At 35.0% G+C, this 20,538-nt stretch overlaps 1 protein-coding gene across 1 annotated transcript in view; it reads left to right on the plus strand.

Annotated features, from left to right (window-relative positions):
• The window catches only part of FMN2 (formin 2), a 158,860-nt gene that overhangs the window by 69,931 nt on the left and 68,391 nt on the right, over positions 1–20,538 (plus strand). The window contains exon 9 of the mRNA XM_035558836.1: positions 16,736–16,797. Within this exon, the coding sequence (XP_035414729.1) occupies positions 16,736–16,797 (62 nt within the window). The remainder of the gene's footprint in view (positions 1–16,735; positions 16,798–20,538) is intronic.

Genomic DNA, 20,538 nt, shown 5'->3' on the forward strand with positions numbered 1-20,538 from the left:
TATTTAAAGGTTCTGTGCAGGAATTCTTTACTCTCATTAAACTACGATGTAGTCTCAACGGTCATAGAGATGCTCTAAATGGAAAACATGCAGAATCAGAATCTGTAAACTAAGACTCACGATTAGTTTATCATATAAAAGGTCCAGAGGTACTCTAATCAGTATTTATCCTAGTGTCAATAGGACATTAACAATATGTGTCTATAAGTGTAATTACTTGAAACTCATAAAATCAAATTATTTATCAGGAATGGATATCTTCTCAGAATGCATTTTACAGTTTAAACAAATTAAGTTGTAAAATAATGTGATTGGTTCAAGTTTTTTGGACTTTGTTAAACTAGAAGACAAACTAGATGACCAAAATTCTAATTTCTGTCTGTTTAGGTTATGAATAGAATACAAAGTCCTGAATACAAGTAGATATATAGATCATTTTTTAGGCAAGGTAACAAGTCTGCATTTTCTTATTAAAGGAATGATCCATAAAGTGATTATAGTCTGTGTAGGTTAATTACAAAGTTAGAAACTTTACCTGCTCTGGTTTATTAATTGAGAATCATAACTCTTTAAATATATATTTTATATATATATATTTTACTTTATCAAATATTGTGCATTTTGACAGCTTAAAAACTTTCCAGATCAAGGGTCAATTTTCCCTCTGATAGCCTTTCCAACGTGTGTTTAGATCCTTCCAAGACACCACAAAGAAAAAGGTTTGTTGGTTTGGCCTTTTTCTATCTTGTGCATTCGCACTTCCTTGAACCTTCACATCATAATCCTCGATCTTAGTCCTCTATTTCTTCCCAGCTTTATTTTACCATATTCATTACATTATGCCTGCTGTTAGATTGCAAACGTAAACATTTTAGTTGCTTATAATTACTTTATAAGTTCCTATTATGAAATTAGTGGTAAAGGAAACAATGGAATAAACAAAATGACTTTTATAAAGCAAAAACTAAATTAAATTTGAGTGCAACACATGTATTGCCATATATGTTTCTATTGCTTTGATGCTGTTGGTTTCAGCTACTCAGTATAGAACATTGTAGGACGCGCTGATTCTGGAGTCCTTGCCTGGCCACATCTGCCAGTGGCAGCTTGGGAGGGAAGACGCAAAGGCACTTGGAGATGAATGGGGTTTTGAATGGATGCAACATAAATCCCAGAGCTGTGGGTGATAGCATTAAAAGCCAGTCCCAAGTAGTGATAGAGAAGGGACTGGAGGGGACCTATCTTGTGAGATTTTCTGAAGGCTTATTCCATTGATCATGGGGCAACAAAGCAAGTTGTTAAGTTGTTAGAAGTTAAGGAAAAATACAACCTCAGTTATCTTTTGCGTGCAACGAATCCAGGTATGAAGGACAGAAATATTCACATCATCAAGAAAGGAACCGAATTCTGGTTTCCATGCAACACTTTTTTGGAATTTACAATTTAAAAATACATTTGTAGAACTAAATACAATTTTCTGTAATGTCAAATACATTTTAAATAAGGAAAAATTATATTGAACTTTTAAACAATATTTGAATCAGCAGAGACTAATTATTGCCACATTGGATAGTTTGGCTAATTAAAAATTTTTGTTGTTGTTAAAAACATATGAATGTAATTTAATAGAAAAGTTTTGTAAGAAATGTAAGAACTGTAACTGCATTGTTTGACTGTTTCATTTGAAACGATTTATTTTTTTCTTGGAAGTCTGATTAACTTTGAAACATTGAACAAAAAGTTTCAGAAAAGTTCTGTTCTACCCAAACGAAAAAAAAATCAGTACTGTTATTTCTCATTTCAGTACTGTGTAGTCAGTCACTTGTAAGAGGGATGACTATGAAATTCTGAGTAGAAAAGCAATAAAATGCTTGCTGTTCACACCAGTACTATGCAAAAACAGGGAAGAAAGGAAATATTTTTACAGAATACAGTAGAAGTCTTCCTCGGTGCCATATTTTTATGTATTGCTGAACCAAATAAATATTTTAACATTATAAACGTTATGAACAGCTTATTAATTAACTTAAGACCTTAAGAAGAGGGAACGAACCTCTTCTTGCAATAGTGCTTTATAATGCAGCTCTTTATTCGCACATTTTTTCATTGAGTTGAAAGATTTTGAAGGAAAGGATGCTTGCCACAGCAATCCATTTAGTGATGTGGTTTTTAAGCTTAAATATACTTGCACATATGCTTTCAGATGTATAAAAAATAAATGCCTCTTATGGCTACAGCAGTTAGAATCTAATCTAAATCCAAATTAATAAAAATAAAAATTTAGTAAAACTTGCAAAATGGATCCCTACTTTTTTTCATCATTAATTGTATGCATTTTTTTCCTCCTTTTGTCATTCCTCACTTAAGGAAGAAATTAAAATTGTATACTATATTTGGCCAAATAAAGATCTGTCTAGCTTAGTACCTGATCTCCTGTGTGGATAGCAAGGGAGGAGGAGAAAACAGAGTGGCACTGATTGCATTTCATGTAATTTTATAGATCTTTACTGCAAAAAAAAAAAAAAAGATAAAATAGTTATCTTTCTCTAAACGAGTTGGAAATTTTGTTGGAAAGACCTTCACACACATTGTCTATATTTCTGTTTTCCCCTGTCACCAGTCTACCATCCATAACTTTCTTCTCTTTGTAAAAAAGTTGACTAGCTCTGCAAGTTATTTTCAATATTTATGTGCACTGTATGCCTATGACACAGTATCGTATCTTGTTTGTCTCCATTTTTCAATATTACTGATGTTGTTCGCCCTTTAACTGTTGTTAATCATTGAGCATATGTTTTCAGAGACCTATGAAAAAAGTGGCTTTTTTTTTCAATGACTGCTAATTTTTTATCTCTCACTGTTTTTACATTTGGGTTCTTTTTTTTTCCCATGTACTTTACTTTGCTTGTATTGACACTGAAAGAGATCCTTCTGCACATGTTTGCACTTAGCTTTAAACTGGCTAACTTTTATTACCTGCAAACATTATCACCTCACATTCATTAAACAGTACAGGAACCAGCAAAGATCTTAGTATGACTCCACTGCTACAACTCTCTACTTTGAAAATTCATCATTCATTTTTATAATTGATTTCTTTTTTTTTTCTTAATCAGTTTCTATATTTAAACCAAGTAAACTTTCATTTTTATCTCATAACAGCATTTTTTTTCCTAAAGCATTTTGCTAACAGCAAATGCTAACAGCATTTTTTTTCCTAAAGGTAAGAAGGAGCCTCTTGCAAATCCAGTATCAGTCTGACCACTGCTGTGACTTGGTTGATTCCACTAGGATAGCCCCATTCAATTTGTTGCTCATGAGTATCCACTACAAAACAATATGCAACCTTTCTTTCTCATTACATTGTGTTTCTCTGTTTGAAGAAGCTGTTCTTCCATATAATACATGGACACTTTTCAGTTACAGAATTCAGACTGACTGGTTTGGAATTTCCAGCATCATCTCTGGAATCCTCTTAAAATCTGCATTTGTATGCTCTGAAATTCATCAGTTTAAGATGGTGCCCAAAACACATCACTTGAGAAATGTAGATCTTGTATTAGAACGTCTTTGACCTTTTCTGTGGTAGTGAATCCTAACACAAATACTTTGTTTAATCTTTTCTGATTCTCCCTTTGTGCTCTTTTTACAGCCAGATTATCTGCATGCCCAACTGTTTCCTGTCAGGCTTCCTACATCGGATGTGTTTGAAAGCAATTTTATTACTGGTTTTATGCATTTGGCAAGTTGCTTTTTTGTTCTTGTCCAATTTACATTGAACTTATGACACGTTTTGCTTTTCTATTTTCTTTGGCTGATTTCCACTTCTTGAAGAGTATTGTTTACTTACAGGTGTCCCCCATGCTCTTCTGTTTAATCACGTATGTGGTTTTGAGGAGTAGAGACACTGGGGATATGGAAAGATTAGGAAAAGACTGTGCTTTTGAATTTTTCTGTGATTTTTTTTTTTTAGTTTCTCTGAAACTAATGTAATGTCTGCCAGCTTCATTATAACCTGCAAGCTTTTTACCCTTTTAACAGGCTTCCTCCTTGTAACATCTTAATTTTAGGGTGTTATTTTTAAAAATTTTTATTTTTCTCTGCCCTTTAAAGGGGTTGCATATAAGATTGTTATGGTGTCTTCGGCTGTTTTGTACTCCATTCAGAAGTGAATCAAGTGTTGCTTCTACTCTTGGTATTTCTACCTACTTGCTTAGAGTAGTAATTGCAATATCCTAAAATCTACACTCTGCATGGATCTCAAAAACGTATTTCAGATTAACCATTCCACTATTATGTTTTGTATCTTGCATATTATGGCTGTTAGTGTTTAGAAGTCATTATCAAAATGCCTGCTGAATGATTTGTAATAGGGTTACTAACTGTGTTCTTTGTATTTCAGCCTAGGCTCCCTGGGTAGGGAGCGTGGCAGATCTGTTTCAGTTGCTCGCTTTATCTTTACTGACTCTCACTTCCTCAAGAGCTGCCACTCTTCTGCAGTAGCTGGTTATGGCACCATGTTCAACCTTGTATTACGCACCTGGCACCGGCGATCTTCCTTCGGTCTCATGTAGAACATCCATTGGTTAACAAAAACGTGCCGATCGCAAACACCAGCAGGCTGGCCACTGTACAGCAGCGTACCACAGAGCCGCCCGGGACCTGGCTCTACCCTCCCTTATTTGGAATTTCCCTTATTTTGAATTTCCCTGCCGTTGCCGCCCGTGCCGCCGCTGCCCACCTTCCACCGGAGGCGCGGCGGGCGGCTCCGCGCTCCCAGCAGCAGGTGGCAACAGCGGCCCGCGGCGGGGCTGAGTCCGGCGCACCCCGGCTCCGAGAGCAAGGAGCAGAGGGGATGGTGCAGAGGTAGGGCAGCGGTTAGTGTTCTGGATCCGGCCGTGTTGGACAGGGTAGGAAAGAGGGCTGGGAAACTGGAGTTGGATGTTAGAAAATCGCTTTCTACTGCAAAAATGGTGGAACGTTTAGTGTGAGAGCATGCTTTTTCTTGTGCTAGAGCCATCGTGCCAGTGTTCCTGGATGCACCTGGGTTTTCCTTACTTTCTTTCTCTTCTTTGTCATGCTCTGTTATGATCTCTGGATAATGAAAGATTGAGATTTATTTCCATTGTTCCGCTGTTCCACAGGAAACCTCCCCATTCAATATATGTTGCATTCTATTTCAGTGTAATTTCTTTTTTTTTTTTTTTAGTGAAGCTGCAAATAGCTTTAGCTACTTTAACAGATAATATAGCTCAATGGTATTGAACTGAAGCAATATAGAACGTCTTTTCTAGTCTTACAGTCATCAGCAGACTGACTCTAGTAACAATACTGAAATAAATATAGGTGAAAGGGTTTTTTGCTGACAGGGTGGCTGGGCACTGGAACAGGCTCCCCAGGGCAGTGGCCAGAGTTCAAGAAGCGTTTGGACAACACTCTCAGAAACATGGTCTGATTTTTGGGTGGCCCTCTGGGGACCCAAGCGTTGGACTCGATGATCCTTGTGTGTCCCTTCCAACTTGAGATATTCTGATTCAAAAAAAAAATATTTTTTTCTAGAACATATATATTTTGGTTTTCCACATATCTTTTGATTCTGTTGCAATTCTGGTCTGTAATTTTGTTGAGTTTATTAATACCAGGTCTTGAGAAATGCTTTGGAGCGTGAAAAAAGATGGAACTTAAACAATAAACACGCATTGTTCTGCCCTCAGTTATCACAGCATTGTGATTTGAATTAGTAAAGATGTGTCATCTGTCTTCTACCTAGCCAAAAATCTTGTTGCGTTATTTTCATAATCCCACCATACTTAGAGCATCGACTAAATATCACAAGATCATTACATCATTTTATTAGCATCTGTAGCTCTTTAATACTGTAACTTCAGAATATTTGGTCAAAGACTTAACGTGCGTTAGTACAATGAAGGCCATGGTATTTATCCAAACTTCAGGCTGGGCAGACGTGGAATATACCAGGCTACATCTAAACTGGTCTCTGTTGTGCCAAAAATAAAATTTTAATTTGATTTGGGGAAGAAATTAAAATCATATAACTTTATTTTAGTGAGATACTACTGTCTGACAGGTGGAAAGGAAAATTTGCTTTTGAAATGAAGCCTCTCAAATGATTTTTGTTTATAATTCTAGAGCAAAAAAAATTGTACTTCAATTTGTGATCACAACCGTTGACTGTACTGCAATTATGGGTAAGCAGGGACTTGCCTGATTTCTGAATCCATGTAAGTTTCCATATAATGTTTTCTAACTAGCTCTACTACTACAGATACTGATATCATCATGTACATCTGGCCAGCTTGAACCATAAGCAAGGAAAGCTTGTTTCTGCATGTGAATTACTGCATATCTTCATGGTTAAATGAACTTCCACTATAATATATATTGTAAGTCATCAAAGGTAGCAAAGTTCCATGCAGATAAAATGGTTTATGCTTGCTGATGTTAGAGAAGAGTAATGGAGATCTTCAGAAGGACCTAGCAAACACACAACTCAGCTCTAAACTTGTATAGTTTGAAAGAATATTCTTAGCATTTAGTCTGGCTACTAATAAGACAAGTCAAGCCTGCTAATTTCTGGCTCAAGCCATTAGTCTGTACAAATATGAACATTTTAACAATATAAATGATCTTGAGTTCCAGCTGAAATTCTGACCCTTCAACCTTTTGCTTTCTTTGAAGTTGCTGATAGTTTTGTTATTGACTTTGGTGAGTCTAGGATTTCATACAAATATTTTAAGTGATGGAGAAGTCAGTGTATCTCACAAAAGAATGCTCAAAAGGTTAATTTCGCTCGCTTTTTACACTTAAAATATTCTTTACAAAGTGAACTAGTCAGATTAATTGACAGACATCTTTTTCTTTTTTTTTGGTCTGAAATTATGGAGCAATCTAGTTTCAAACATCTCTTGTAGGCATACATAAGAACTATGCCTCTTAATTTTTTTCTGGATAAGCTAAATAGATTAAGTAATTCTCCAGAAAGACAGGTTTTGAGACCTCAGGTTATTCTATTTCCTTTTTTTTTTTTGTCTTTGATATTCCACCAGCTAGACCTCTTGTCTAAGTGAGACTTCTAGTTTTGACTTCTGGTCACTCCTGTAGAGAGACAAGAAATCTTAAATCAGCCATTGATCATGGTTATTGAGAGTGTAAGCAAGACAATTCTTTGGGTGAGTTTGAGTCTGCTTAGGAAAGAGCAGCTTTCTCATTAACAAAACCATGTGGACTTCACTGATAATTAATGTCTTTTTTTTAATATCTTTATTTTCAGTGATGTTAAAGATATAATTGGCTGCAGAGAACCGAGAGCAGATTTCCACAAAAACTTAAGTTACTCTCCTTTTTCATAGTGCTTTTTGAACCATTAATTTTGCAGATGTATGTGTTAGTTTTTAAACTGATTTAGTGTTGACACTTAAGTCATTTAAAGCAAGTATTCTAAATTGCTACCTGAACCTCTATTTATTGTGGGTAAAGTGAGAGCAGAAAAACTAAGATCCTGAGTGAGCTGCTTAATGTAGAGAAAACCTTTCCTGGACAAATCTATTTCTGGTATCCTCCCAGTTAACTTTATCCAACATGCAGAATGCTCTAGGGTATACCCTTGCCTTTATTATGAGGGATGAATTGTGGTTGCTTCATCTCAAACAAGTGTAGTATCAAAAAATCAAGAGGTTCAATGATGGATTGGAAAAGTGATTAAAGACTGGAATGTGTATAAGGAACATGAAAAGACTGGGGACTGTTCAGATGTACTCAGGGTCACAGAGCAAAGTAACACAATTCAGAGATCCTGCATTAAAAAAAAGTTTCTTCTAGTGATTATGATGATAGAGTAAGAAATAAATGATTCTTTTTATAGTTTGAATAATTTAAACCTAAATTTATTCTTGACTTTGCACTACTGTGAACCTAAGTTTCATCTTTGCTATTAGACCTATTGGATGATTATAAGTAAATCTCTTCCTCTGCCTCCTGCATTTTGTTTGTCTTGATCATTTAAAATGAACTCTCTGAAACATGAAAGAATAAGTTTATCTTTTTGATTATGGAATGGATTTCTCAGTAAGCCAAGGCTTTGTTTACTTTGAGCTACTTAGATGCAAATAGATAAGGTGGAATTAACCCAAAAACCAGAAAATTCAAATTACTTAAAACAAAAACGTAATTAAAGGTCTAAATTAGCATGTATCCTGAAGTGTTTGAATTTTTTGTGTTCTGGACAAGTCTTAGTAACTTCTTCCAACTGTATTTAGTAAGAGATGCTACCTCGTTCTACATACATGCTTTGTCAGTCACGTTTACCAACATTAGTATCACAAATAGTCTGTGGAACTCAGTGATGTAACGTCATTGAAATAGGGATCAAAAAGAGGTAGGATATGTGGGTTTCTAAAAGAAAAGTCAAGTACTATCACCCATGAAGCCCAAATTTTATTTCGTTTGACTCATGAATACAAAGCTGAAGACAGATTAATACATGTCAAACCTATTGCATATCACCTGCAGCTGATCTGTTTTTGCAGTTTTTTATAACGTATGCACTGTAAATACATACTGTCACATAAGCATCCTAAAGATATATTCCTCAGATATTCTGTTCTAGTAGTCTCCCCATCAAAATGTTATAGTTGATAGGTGTGACAAGTCTCCATTTCAGAACCTTGAAATGGAACACTTGTGGTATGATATACTGCCTTAACCAGAAATTGCAAAAACATAGTACGAGCTGATACTGAAGTAAGCACCAATTAGCATTGCATTTTTTATAGCTGTAATTTTATTTACTGTAACAGAATTTCTTACATGTAAAATATATCCATATGTCAATGATTGTTTTATATAAAAATCTTGTTCATGAAACACTTTTCAAAGTACATTTAAGGGACAGGAATTCTATCTAGAAAAAAAATAAAATCCTTTTATATGCATAAAACATAATTTAAAAAAAAAGTATTAAATTGGTCTTATATCATTTGCATTTGTGTACTGTAGCAAGCCTTAAGTAGTGTTTTTAGAGTTATCATGGTAATCCTTTCCAGTTTGAAAAATCTTGACTCCCGCCAGTCAATCTTGCACTTCAAATTCACTCCCTGAAGACCAGCCCCTGGCAGGTTCTTTGAGACTGTTTGCTCTTCTATGCATTATAGTTTAAAATAAGCATAATCTGGTAAAATGCCAGTCTTTTTCAACCTTCCTATATCACACACCCATGTTTTTTTCACCTGCCTAATTTAAACAAAACTTATCTAAACAATTAAGATAAGCATTGAAGTGTACTCTCAATAGTCAAATCAGCAAACCTCTCAAAACCAGAACTGAAATACAATCTCTCTAAATTAAACAGTCTACAACGGCAATCATGTTTGTATTTAAACATTTTATTCTGAAAGGATTGCAGCATTGGTCTCCATTTTTTTTCCTGCCTAGACAAGAAGGCGACATACGGAGTCAAACAAAATATATTTGTTCTCTAAGAACTGAGCTTGCGTACTTCTTATAAACAAACTGTATAGGTGTATGAAGTCAGACTTCACATAATCAGTAACTCTGTCCTTAACATTATAGGTAATTGTTTGAAAGGTATGTAGCTGTTTATATTAACTATGTATGATTATATATTTTGTTGTATGCCTCTCTATGCATTTATATGTATGTTTTAAAAAAAAAAAGCCTCTATTGTTACAATTATTATTGCTATGTATTTGTAGCAACACTATAGAACAATAGAAAATGCTGAGTTCTAAAAAACTGACTAGTATTTATGACAGAAGAAGCAATGCAAAAAGTGATACCAAAGATTACTTCTTAATCAAGTCTCCTACTTCTGTTACACCAGATTTAGAAAATATACATTCTTTGTTAATTGATTCTAATTTTATTGCTTCCCAGAAACTTAAGTGTTCTTGAAGTTAAAAAAAAAAAAAAAAAAAAGTTAAATTCTTTAAAACAAAACCAACCTGAAGCAACAGCTCAGCTTAATCCATGTGTTCTGCTTGAAAATTTAGTATGCTGTTCTGGCTTCTTACACAAGCATTAGATCAAGGTGAATTACTACCACAGAAGAACTGTGCGCTCTTTCTTGCCTCTGATCCATGCCATGTGTACTTGTCTTGAAGATCCAGCCTATGTTGTGCTATGTGTACTTACCTTTACATCCTGAGAAGGTTGAGAGTATTTGCTAATAGATAAACATATCTCAAAGATACCTAGGGCAAGCAGGTAGGTAATAATATAAAATTGTTTTAATTTATGCTATTTCTGTCCAGTGTAGCTGACCATCCATTATCAACGTTATTCATTACCCTACCCATTATCAACATTTTTCTCTAAGTTGTGCAAGTTCAGGTGCTCCCGTTTAAAAATTCTTTTATTTAATTTAATTTCTGAGGATCTTTAAAATATATGTATATATAGCCATAATCCTTGTGTGTTTTGCTGGAGCTGCCATTAGCCCAGGGGCATTTTGTTTTACACTGCATTTTCCGTATTCCATTTTTACTTCAAAGAGACTCATTTGAGAGTTAAATTTCTGCATTAGGACTTCTGCATTTCCCTTAATTGAGATGAAGAAGAATCCCAAGAGAGCAGTAGTAGTTGTCAAGTTTGTGGAACTATCACAGACAAAAAATGTGCAGTAGGCCTGTGTTAGATGAATGATGCAAATACGCTCATATGGAAAAAACAGAGAAGAAGATAGCAATCCTTGAAGCTGTGGTTTTATTATGTAACCAAATCAATGGCTTGAATGCAAATTTTTCAATTTAGTTGATTTTAAATAATATTTAGTTGATTTTTTTTCGATTACCTTGATATAGCATCATACCATCTTAGTCTTTATGGTAGAAAAGGAATTCAAGGCACTTTGATCTTCTTCTAACTCTCTTGGCTCTTATTTTATTTATTTATTTATTTATTTTGATGAGAACATTGAGGAAGACACATTTAGTGTTTTTGTTTTGCTGCTGCTTCTGAATTGGGCAGCTCACCTGTCAGTCATTCTGAGGAACACGATGGAATTGTCCATGTTGAGGCTTCTGTCTGTGTTTTGCTAGTATCTGCATACATGGTGTTTTTGCATATTCTTTCAAATATGTGTCAGTGAAGGTTTCTATTCCATATTCAATAAGTAAACAAACCATTTATTGTTGGTTTTAGTTGTTTGCTTTTTTTGTTGTTCAGAAACATTTCATATTTTAGAGCAGGCTATATATGGTTTCGCACAAGTTTCTTCTGTCGTGTCAGAATTTTCTATTGCTTAAGGTTTTGTCAGCGATGTTGGTTCTGATGTTGCTTCTACTGATGTTGGTTCTGACCATTTAAGTTTACAACCTATAGATTATTCTTGGAGCAGCCTTTTTTAATCAAATCCAAAATTGTTCAAAATCATTCCTGGGATGTAGATGGTCTTATTATTAAGGAGCAGAATTATCGGAGATGGAAGTTAGGAAAAGGTACCTTGGATGTTGTAACTTCTCAGTGTTCTCTAGTCTTGCACCTTAGAGTCACACAATGTTGGAACAGCTTTGAACCCCCTAAACTAGTGCTCCAACCACCACGGTGATCCTCTGCTGTACAAATAGGAGGGCCGTCATTCAGTGAAGAATACTCAGTCTGTCTCTGTAACCTGCTGAAGTGATTCTTGCTGCTGTTTGACAAAGGAGATTTGAAGTCTTGGAAAGATTCTTGGTGTTCCCCTGGAGAATGGGAGCAGATGTGAATGCAAAGAGACAAAAATGTGCAGGAAGGAAAAAGGAGTGTCATCTTGGAGTGATACTGATGTTTTTTGGAGAGTCATGGAAAAGGTAATTGCGGTGGAAAACAGCATGAAAAATGGTGGTGGTTTGTTTGTTTTTCTCCCAGAAGCAAGGATCTGAATATAGCAGGATTGGTTCAGAATTCCTTGTGCAAAATTGAGGTGTCTTTGCTTTAGCTACTGCTTCTCCATGAGGAGATATACTGTAATCTGTAATCAGTCAAGTGGAATTTGGAATTGCTCAGTCAGCTTTGGTTGGACAGCAGTGTTTCTGGGAGGCCTCACAAAGAGGTCAGTCACTTCTGGATAGACTCCTAAGACAGAAAATCTTAGGAGTTCTACTTGGGAAGGCCAGAGAAGTAGACAGTAATTTGAAGCTTACTCTGAGAAGGGAAGACGAAGGACCAACATTTGGACTGAGTATCGGTCTTCTGATAGTCAACTATAAGCAAGATTGTGCCTGATGAGAGTTTGACATAAAATTTGGATCCAAAATACTGTGTTAAGTCTTTTTCTTATTCCTGAAATTCTACTTAGTGACATATTTTGAATTTTGATCACTTTAGAAGGAAGAACCTACACTTGCAAACAGAAAAGAATTTCCAAGTGCTGGCTAGTTATAGGTAGCAGTCTTTTCTCTTACAGTTTATGTAAATGTTAATATTGTTGGCTTTAGATTCGTAGTCTAAGTGTAGATTTGCTGTGTCTATATTGGCTGTCACGTTTGTTTCAGTGGTAGCTGGTAGTTCACATGCTCCTAGATGTACAAACAATGTTAACAATCTGTTTTACAAAACAAACAAAAACAGAGCTACTTCCATTTATAGTCTTTCAGAGAATACAGTTTGCATTCTACACCTCCTTGTCTTCTCATGTATTTATTCTTCAGGATTATAGTTGCTGGCAAAAGCTTTGATCTCATTGGTGGCTTGGTTACGTACTATGTTCTGCTGAAGGCATGTTAGTGGTGATTATTTATTGTGTTGTTTTTTTAAGTGTCTGTGTTCCAAATTTTTTTTTATGCATATGGGAGAAGGTCTCTCTGTTCTGAGTTCAGCATGCATCTGAATGTAGTCATGTTCTTTACAGTAATCTCTTTTTTAGTAATAATATTATTTTCCTGCCAGGTGAACTTTCCTCCATGGTGCCCAGCCAGGTTTGCAAATTAATATTACTAGGAATACTAAATCTTTATCCTTTTGCATAAATTTTATGAAACCTCCAATTTGAAACTAGTATCTAGGTGAGTTTTATTATTGTGTATATGCATGTTTTTTCTCATTCAATTTATGTTGTAGAAGTACAGAATGCAATTAAAACTCTTCTATTCTGCTAAACTTTCTATATTCTTCTACAGTTGTATAAAAAAGAAGATATAATTTCTGTCCCAAAGATACCAGTTTAAATTTGCGTAGATTGTGACAAAAAGAATGAAAATATCAGGAAAGTTCAAGACAGAAAAAAATATTCCTCTAACTATGTAGAAATCCTTTATTTTGGATACAAATCTTTTGAAATGTTCTATTTTTACTCCTCTGCCCTTTATAGAGTCAAGCAACCTTTTGTGACTGCTCTTCAACCCTTTTTTTCTTTTTACTGGGTAGATTTGCTATAAACATCTGTTGACCAGTGCTTGCTTTAATAAATAAATAAATTTGGTTTGTAGTTCTTTTCATTTTTATCTGTGCATATTTGTCTGTGTATTTGGATATATTTGGTTCAAATTTCATTTAATAGTATCTCTGTGTGTACAGCTACACAAGTGTATATATAATTATATATTATTAATTATATATTATTTATATATATATTTATGTATAATATTGGATAGTATTATATACATTAAGTAATTTTTCTGTATTAGTGCTTGAAACTAGTGCTGGTTTTATTGACAGCGGTGACAATACAAACACAAGAAAATAGAAATTAGCGGAACTATTAAATCTTGAATGTAAAAACGAAACGCCTGAATTTGATTACTAAACTTTTTTGATTTTTTTTGAATTTGATTACTAAACTTTTGACAACTAAAAGTTGTTTCTATGGGAGTAAAAGGCAATAAATATTCTCCACTGCTGCATTATGAATGTAACCGAAAGACTGGATGATGTGCTGGCTATTAAAGATTATTTCATAGTAGTCAAGACCAGGGAATGGCAATGTCAACTGTGAAACAAACAAAAAAATCGCCTTCTACAAAAGTGATATGGGTGAACGTATCCATTGACTGCAAGACTCTTAAACCCTTCTCCAGATGTTTACATCCAAGTGTACTCTAAGTGTAACACAGTTCAGTAGATCTTGAGGGGAAATTAATGTTTGTCTATATTTTTCTTCTTTATTTAGTCACCATATGGAATCTTTTGGTTAGATATTTAAGTCTGTTTTGTGTAAACATGCTCATTGTGTGGAGGGGACAATGGATATATTTAGCTAGTTAGCTTGGCTGCAGAAGAAAACATTGTTTTATCAAATTGTCTGGATAATGGAATTAAACATACAACGGTTGTGATTTATTTTTATGAACAATCATGTTCTACTTTATAGTGCTGCAATATCACCAAGAAACAAGTTCATCTCTTGATTTCCAAAGAGGGGAAAAAAAAAGTGGTGAATGTTGAAAAATCCTAGTGGGATATTTGAGTGCTATTTAGGAACATATAGATCTTTATATATAAACATTTTTGTCCTTTTTTTTTCACAGCGGGGACTGGGGAGGAGGTTTGAAACAGATATACTAGGATCTAATTTCTCCAAGTTCTTGTCTCAGACTGATTTGTTTTAAGCAGCTCCCTGAAGTATGTACACTCTTCTGCATACCTGTTTTGTTGAAAGTACACAGACCTGGCACCATTGTGTTTGCCAGGCATTCTCTTATCTCGTGCAAGCATTCAAACAAAAGTGTTCTATTGCTCCCCTAAGTAATCCATGGGTGATCTTAACATTGAGCAAAAGTCAGAACAGGAACTTATGTCATATTTCTTAGTGCAGGAGCAGACAGTCTCTGGAAGGAAGGGCGATGGGGGTAGAGCAGGCAGAAGACAGCCAGTAAGTCAAAATAAATAGCTGAAGGGTTGCAAATGTGTTCATATATAAAAACATTGTGTAAGCTTAAGAATGCAAACTGAGTTTCACAATGTATCCTGTTTTTAATAGAGCTGTTTGTATACATGCTTTGACACGTGTTTTCCTCAAAGTAGAGGTCTCTAACCAATCTAGACACAGTTTTTATTTGCATGTGTGTTTTGCTTTCCTGTTCTCAAGGCAAGTTTGGCTTATTTAAAGCACATAGTTATGCCTACTGAGCAAAAAGGAATATCAAAAACTACATACAGCACCTTGTTGAGAGGGCATCTTTAAGTCTGTTAAATAATTAAGAGCAGATTTTTGCATGCACCCCCCTACCCCAAAACAAAATAAATAATGCGTTGTTTCCTGGACTGTTATCTGGTACATTGCTGTTATCTTTCAGATTCTCTTATTTTGTGGTAAGGGAAAGATGGGGGAAAAATGGGAAAAAGATAGGGTTTTGGTTTTTTGTTATTTCTAAAAATTAAAGACTTTTATAATTGTTTTTATTATTATTATGTCAGCCCTAAAACCTAGTTTCATGCCTTCCTTATAGATACAGTGTACCCTGCTTAGTTTGAGATCAACACTACTTTGTTTATAATTTTCTTATACTGTAACTAAAACTATGTCTCAGGCCTGGAAAGGGGGAATGTGATGAGTCCCAGACTCAGAGTGGTATCTCTAAATGGTTTAAAACAATCAGAAACCAATGAACTTGAATTATATTGTCTGTAGTCTTTAGGTGTATACACAGAATTTCTCTGTGACAGTTAAAGACATGGATTTATAGGACATAATACCCTTGTACTAGGTTGCTCTCACTGATCAACATTGCAATTTCTAGATGAATCTCACCTAGGGGATTATTGTACTTCCTGTATAAGTACATACACATACATACCACATATCTCATCACAGTAGAGGTAAAAAAATAATGAAGGTCAAAATGGAGAAAAGATTGCTATAGTGTGATTTAAAAAATATATATTTTGTTACCATCACATACATTCTAATGCAACATTCTAAATTTCAACTTTTAAAGTCTGGATGAGGAGAATTAGATTTATTTGTCTTGTCAGTGAATTGTCAGTGTGCTTATAAAAATATACAAAAGGAAAAAAAAATTACTATGTTTAGAATAATTCTTGCTTTGTGTTAGATAAGAATAATTCTTCATTAGTTTGCACAAATATTACCTATGCCTCAGTAAATGTTCCTAATATTAGTGGAGAGGCAGGTTTGTGCTCCTAAAAGTGTGTCCCTAGATTTTATTTCCTTTGGTAAGGGGTAGTTAGATGGAAATCACTCTCTATGCTTGTTGAACCTGCTTTTTGACACTGAAAAAATACAGTATGTGTGTGGCGCCAGAATTGGTTGGGAACAGGAAAGGCATATTTTGTATCTGTACTAAACCTGTCGGCTTAGTGCATAGAAGACTTGACCCTTGTCAGGTGTCTTGAAGTTAACTGGCTGACTTATGGATTAATCAGGTTAAGACTGAAACCAACCAGTGACAGGAATGAGCTTTGTGTGTGTGCGTGTGTGGCTGTGGTGCAGATTTACAAATTTTTATAATGCTTTCAGTCAGACCGTGAAAGTCTGATGTAAAGCTTATCTCTGATCTCTGGCTATGGCCATACTCGTGGGATCGTGTGTGTATGCGTTTGGGGGAAGGGAAATGAATTCTTTAACACTAGACACCTGGCTCTACCAGGTTTCTAGCCCATAGTCTTAGGAATGGCACTATTCGAGGCATTAATAAAGTTAAAACCCTTAAGCTGTATGACCACTAGGTCATAAAAACTATTGCTGGGTATTGTGCTCAGGCTTTCTTTCACAGCTGGATTATCATCTTGACAACTAATTCTTTTTTTGTCTTTTTTATAGCTGTTGTGAACTTGGACAATTCTGTGGTTGACCTAGAGACCCTTCAAGCCCTGTATGAGAATGTGAGTAATCAGAGAAAGTCCATAAAATAAAGGAATACTGCAGGTCCATATGAAAGTATTTTTGGCTTGCATCAGTAACTGTAAGAAAGCTGTAGAATGTGTCTTATTTTGAAGTGACTATTTTGTCCAAAGCAATGAAAATAATGATAAGCAGTTGAACTGTATTAATAACCTTCATGTGTTTTATACAGAGCATATGTATTACTTACAGAAACGTGATCCATTTCTAAATGAGAAATTAGTTGTGCTCCTTTTTTTACCCTTGTATGTATTTTTGGGTAGGGCAGTCTTTGGTCAATAGGCATCAGACCTTGCGCTCCAAGACTTACCCTAGTAACTTCACTAATATAACAATTTTGTTCAATAAAAAACATTTGTTTTAATAAGAACAACCATTTCATTTGTGGAACTGTAGTTTTAATTGTTATTTCAGGGTTTCCTCCAAAATAATTTCAGCTCTTTGGAAGCAAAAGGCTTACTCTAAGTTAATGCAATGAAAAGTAGGAGGCTTCATAAATGACTGGTGCTTATCATCAGAGTATGTTAGATTACTAGATATGCAAAATCAGGGATTCAGAATGTACTCAGGTATGTTCAAAGACTGGCTTTAGAAAGTTAAGTGCAAAATTCAATGAAGTGGATTTCAGAAGCACGTTTCTGTCTTCAGCTGAGGCCAGTGAGCATTATTGTCTTCTTGGAGCACATTGCCTGGAGACATAGAGGTCTGGATAGGTATTTCCAGAAAGAGCAAAGAGGCTTTCTATTTACCCTCCAAAACACAAAGCTGTGCACAAATGAATGGCATTAAAAATCAATGTATGATATTGTATTGGACTTTTTATTTCCTTCACGTTATAATTTTAATAATAAATTCCTTAATTTGCACCTTTCCAATTTTGGGGGATTTTTGGGACTCTGTTTTTATGGCCTACTTTGGAATGATTTATAAATTTCTGGAATTTCTCATTAATGAAACACGTTAGGGCATGAAAAGAGAGTTAATAAGCTCTAGTCCTCTCGGGGGGGGGGGGGGGGGGTGTGGAAGGAAGCTTGTGATTATCTGACAAGAACTCAGAAGCTCTACAGCTCTTATTTCATCCCTGAAGAATTAGCTCCCTCAGCACTCCTAAAGAAGATAATGACCAAATGGAAACCTGTCCTAACTATGCCTCCCTCCCACCCCCCCCCAATTTTTACACTTTAAACACTTCTCATCCTTATTCCATAGCATTTTTGAACAGTCCTGTGTTATTTCTGGACAAGCCTGTATTATTCTTTATTTTTCCTTCCAATATTTAAAGGGGGCCTACAGGAAAAATGGGGAGGGACTCTTTGTCAGGGACTGTAGTGATAGGACAAGGGGGAATGGTTTTAAACTAAAAGAGGGAAGATTTAGATTAGATGTTAGGAAGAAATTTTTTCCTCTGAGGGTGGTGAGGCACTGGAACAAGTTGCCCAGAGAAGCTGTGGATGCCCCATCCCTGGAAGTGTTGAAGGCCAGGTTGGATTGGGCTTTGGACAACCTGCTTTTTTTTTTTGTGGGAGGTGAGGCTGGAACTGGGTAATCTTTAAAATCTCTTCCAAACCAAACTATTCTATGATTCTATTGATTTTACATTATTTTTAATATGCCTCCTTGCACAGCTATATCCCGTTCCACACATTCTTTAACATGTAAAAAAAAAAAAAGATAAGTAATTTGATATATTACATATGCACGATTGTGAGAGATTGAGTTGTTGGAAGTATGGAATAGATACTGCCCTGATGATTAGTTTTTTTGCAAACTTCACTCTTTTGTGTTGCGTTAGACTTTTTTTAGTTTAAAAAGTAGTCCTCGTTTGTTGCTGAATATCATTTGTGCTAACAGGATATTTTTCAATCACTTTCTTAATCTCATCTGTAATATACTTCTCAATTCTATTATAATGGATTACCTCCAAATTTGCAGTTTGCTGAAATACCAGATGCTATTATGCTCCTTTTGTAATAACTTTTGCTAATTACCGAGAATGTCTAGGAAAAGTTGGCCTAATTGAGGAAAGTATGTTAGTTTGGGGAGACTCAAAGTTTGAATGACTATAATATAGACTTTTACTGTGAATAAAAGATGTATCAGCCCAACTTTATCACTATATTTGCTTGGGTGCAAGAAAGCAGGAAAAAAAAAAACGTAGTCCAATTCATTTGGAGAGACCTTCATCAGAGGAGCTGAATCTTGTTGCTGGGTCCTCTGGTAAAACTGACTGAAAAGAAGCCTCTTATTTTGTCGTTGTTTATCTTTGATTACAGATTGAAAATACAAACATATTAATCAGATCTTGGTAGCTTCAGTAATTATAAAAATACTGTTCAATTAAAAAAAAAAGTGAGCAATAGGTGATTCAGGAGGGACTAACATGTTTGATTCCTCCCTTAATTCTCAGCCTCATTCTGTGTTGCGGGTGGGGATAAGGTGCCTAACTCTGTTATATTGTAGCCATTAACCAAATTTTTAGTTCTTAGGGTTTATTTATTGAGTTTGATTTTTTTTTTTTCTGGATATTTAAATACCTTTATACTAGTTCTAAACCTTTCTATTTGATCTTTATGGAACATATGGCAGCATTTGTTTTACAGTCTTCCATCCTAATGTATTTTTTCTTCCCCCGATTGCATATGTCTGGCATGGTGCTTTCCCTTCTTAAATGTGAATGAAATCTGGGCAGTCTCCAAACCTAAACACACCCTAATTTCAAAAACCGCAGTCCCGAGGGCTCAATTCCTGTTTACTGAGGAATTAAAGTCTTGTTAAACCACAAAGTTACTGTATACATCTTAGTGACTTTTTATAAATGAAGAAACTCACACCCCACCAGTGACCCAAGCTCTTAATAATTTATTTAATAGTATTAACTGGTACTGGAGTTAGTGAGGAAGTCTTTGTTACTGCAGTCCTGTCTTGTACAGTGTCATCATTCCCACATATGGTTGTGTAATTTTCTTTATAAAGCTGTTCAGATATGTGTTGACAATTAACTATGTATTAAGACAATATTAACAGGAAAGCCTTAGTAGATTAAGCTACGTGTGAAACTTTAATGTGCTTTCACAGCTAGCATCTACCAGAATGGCCTTGTGGGCTCAGTTTTTTCTCTGCATTTTGTTTTATTTATATTTTTTATTTATATCTTATAAACATACATGTAATGCACTTTAAATTGGTGGTTTCTCTGCTTTATATACAAAGAACTCCAGTTTGGAGTCAGTCAACAGTCACTTAATAATTTACCTTTAATGAGCTGCATTCCATTTTACCATTTTATCATTACAATATTTTTTTCTGTTTCCATCTATTTTACGAAGATTGGGGATACATTTATCACATAATATTATAAAAAATATTTTCTGCAGATTATAAAATTTTGATTTTTTTTCAATTTTGCTATGAGGGTGGGAAAAGAGAAATTGTTACATCCCTACAAACGCCTTAATATCTATTTTTTTTCCAGGTGCCCTGTCTATTTAGAGAGGGAGAAGGCAGATAAAACTGAATACGTTTATCAGTTCACTATATGTGTTTAACTATAGTGGTTATAATGAGAAATAAAATTATTTGCAGACAAGTGAATATTCACCTTGAAAACAAGTAGCTTCTTAGCAGACATTTTATATGAAATGCCACTACTTGAAATCAGGTTAGGCTTAAGGCCTGCTGTATTTTCACTGTATTGTGAAAATAAGTATATAAAAATTGCTTGA

This window comes from Cygnus atratus, chromosome 3 (assembly GCF_013377495.2).
Source record: "Cygnus atratus isolate AKBS03 ecotype Queensland, Australia chromosome 3, CAtr_DNAZoo_HiC_assembly, whole genome shotgun sequence".
Taxonomy (NCBI): Eukaryota; Metazoa; Chordata; class Aves; order Anseriformes; family Anatidae; genus Cygnus; species Cygnus atratus.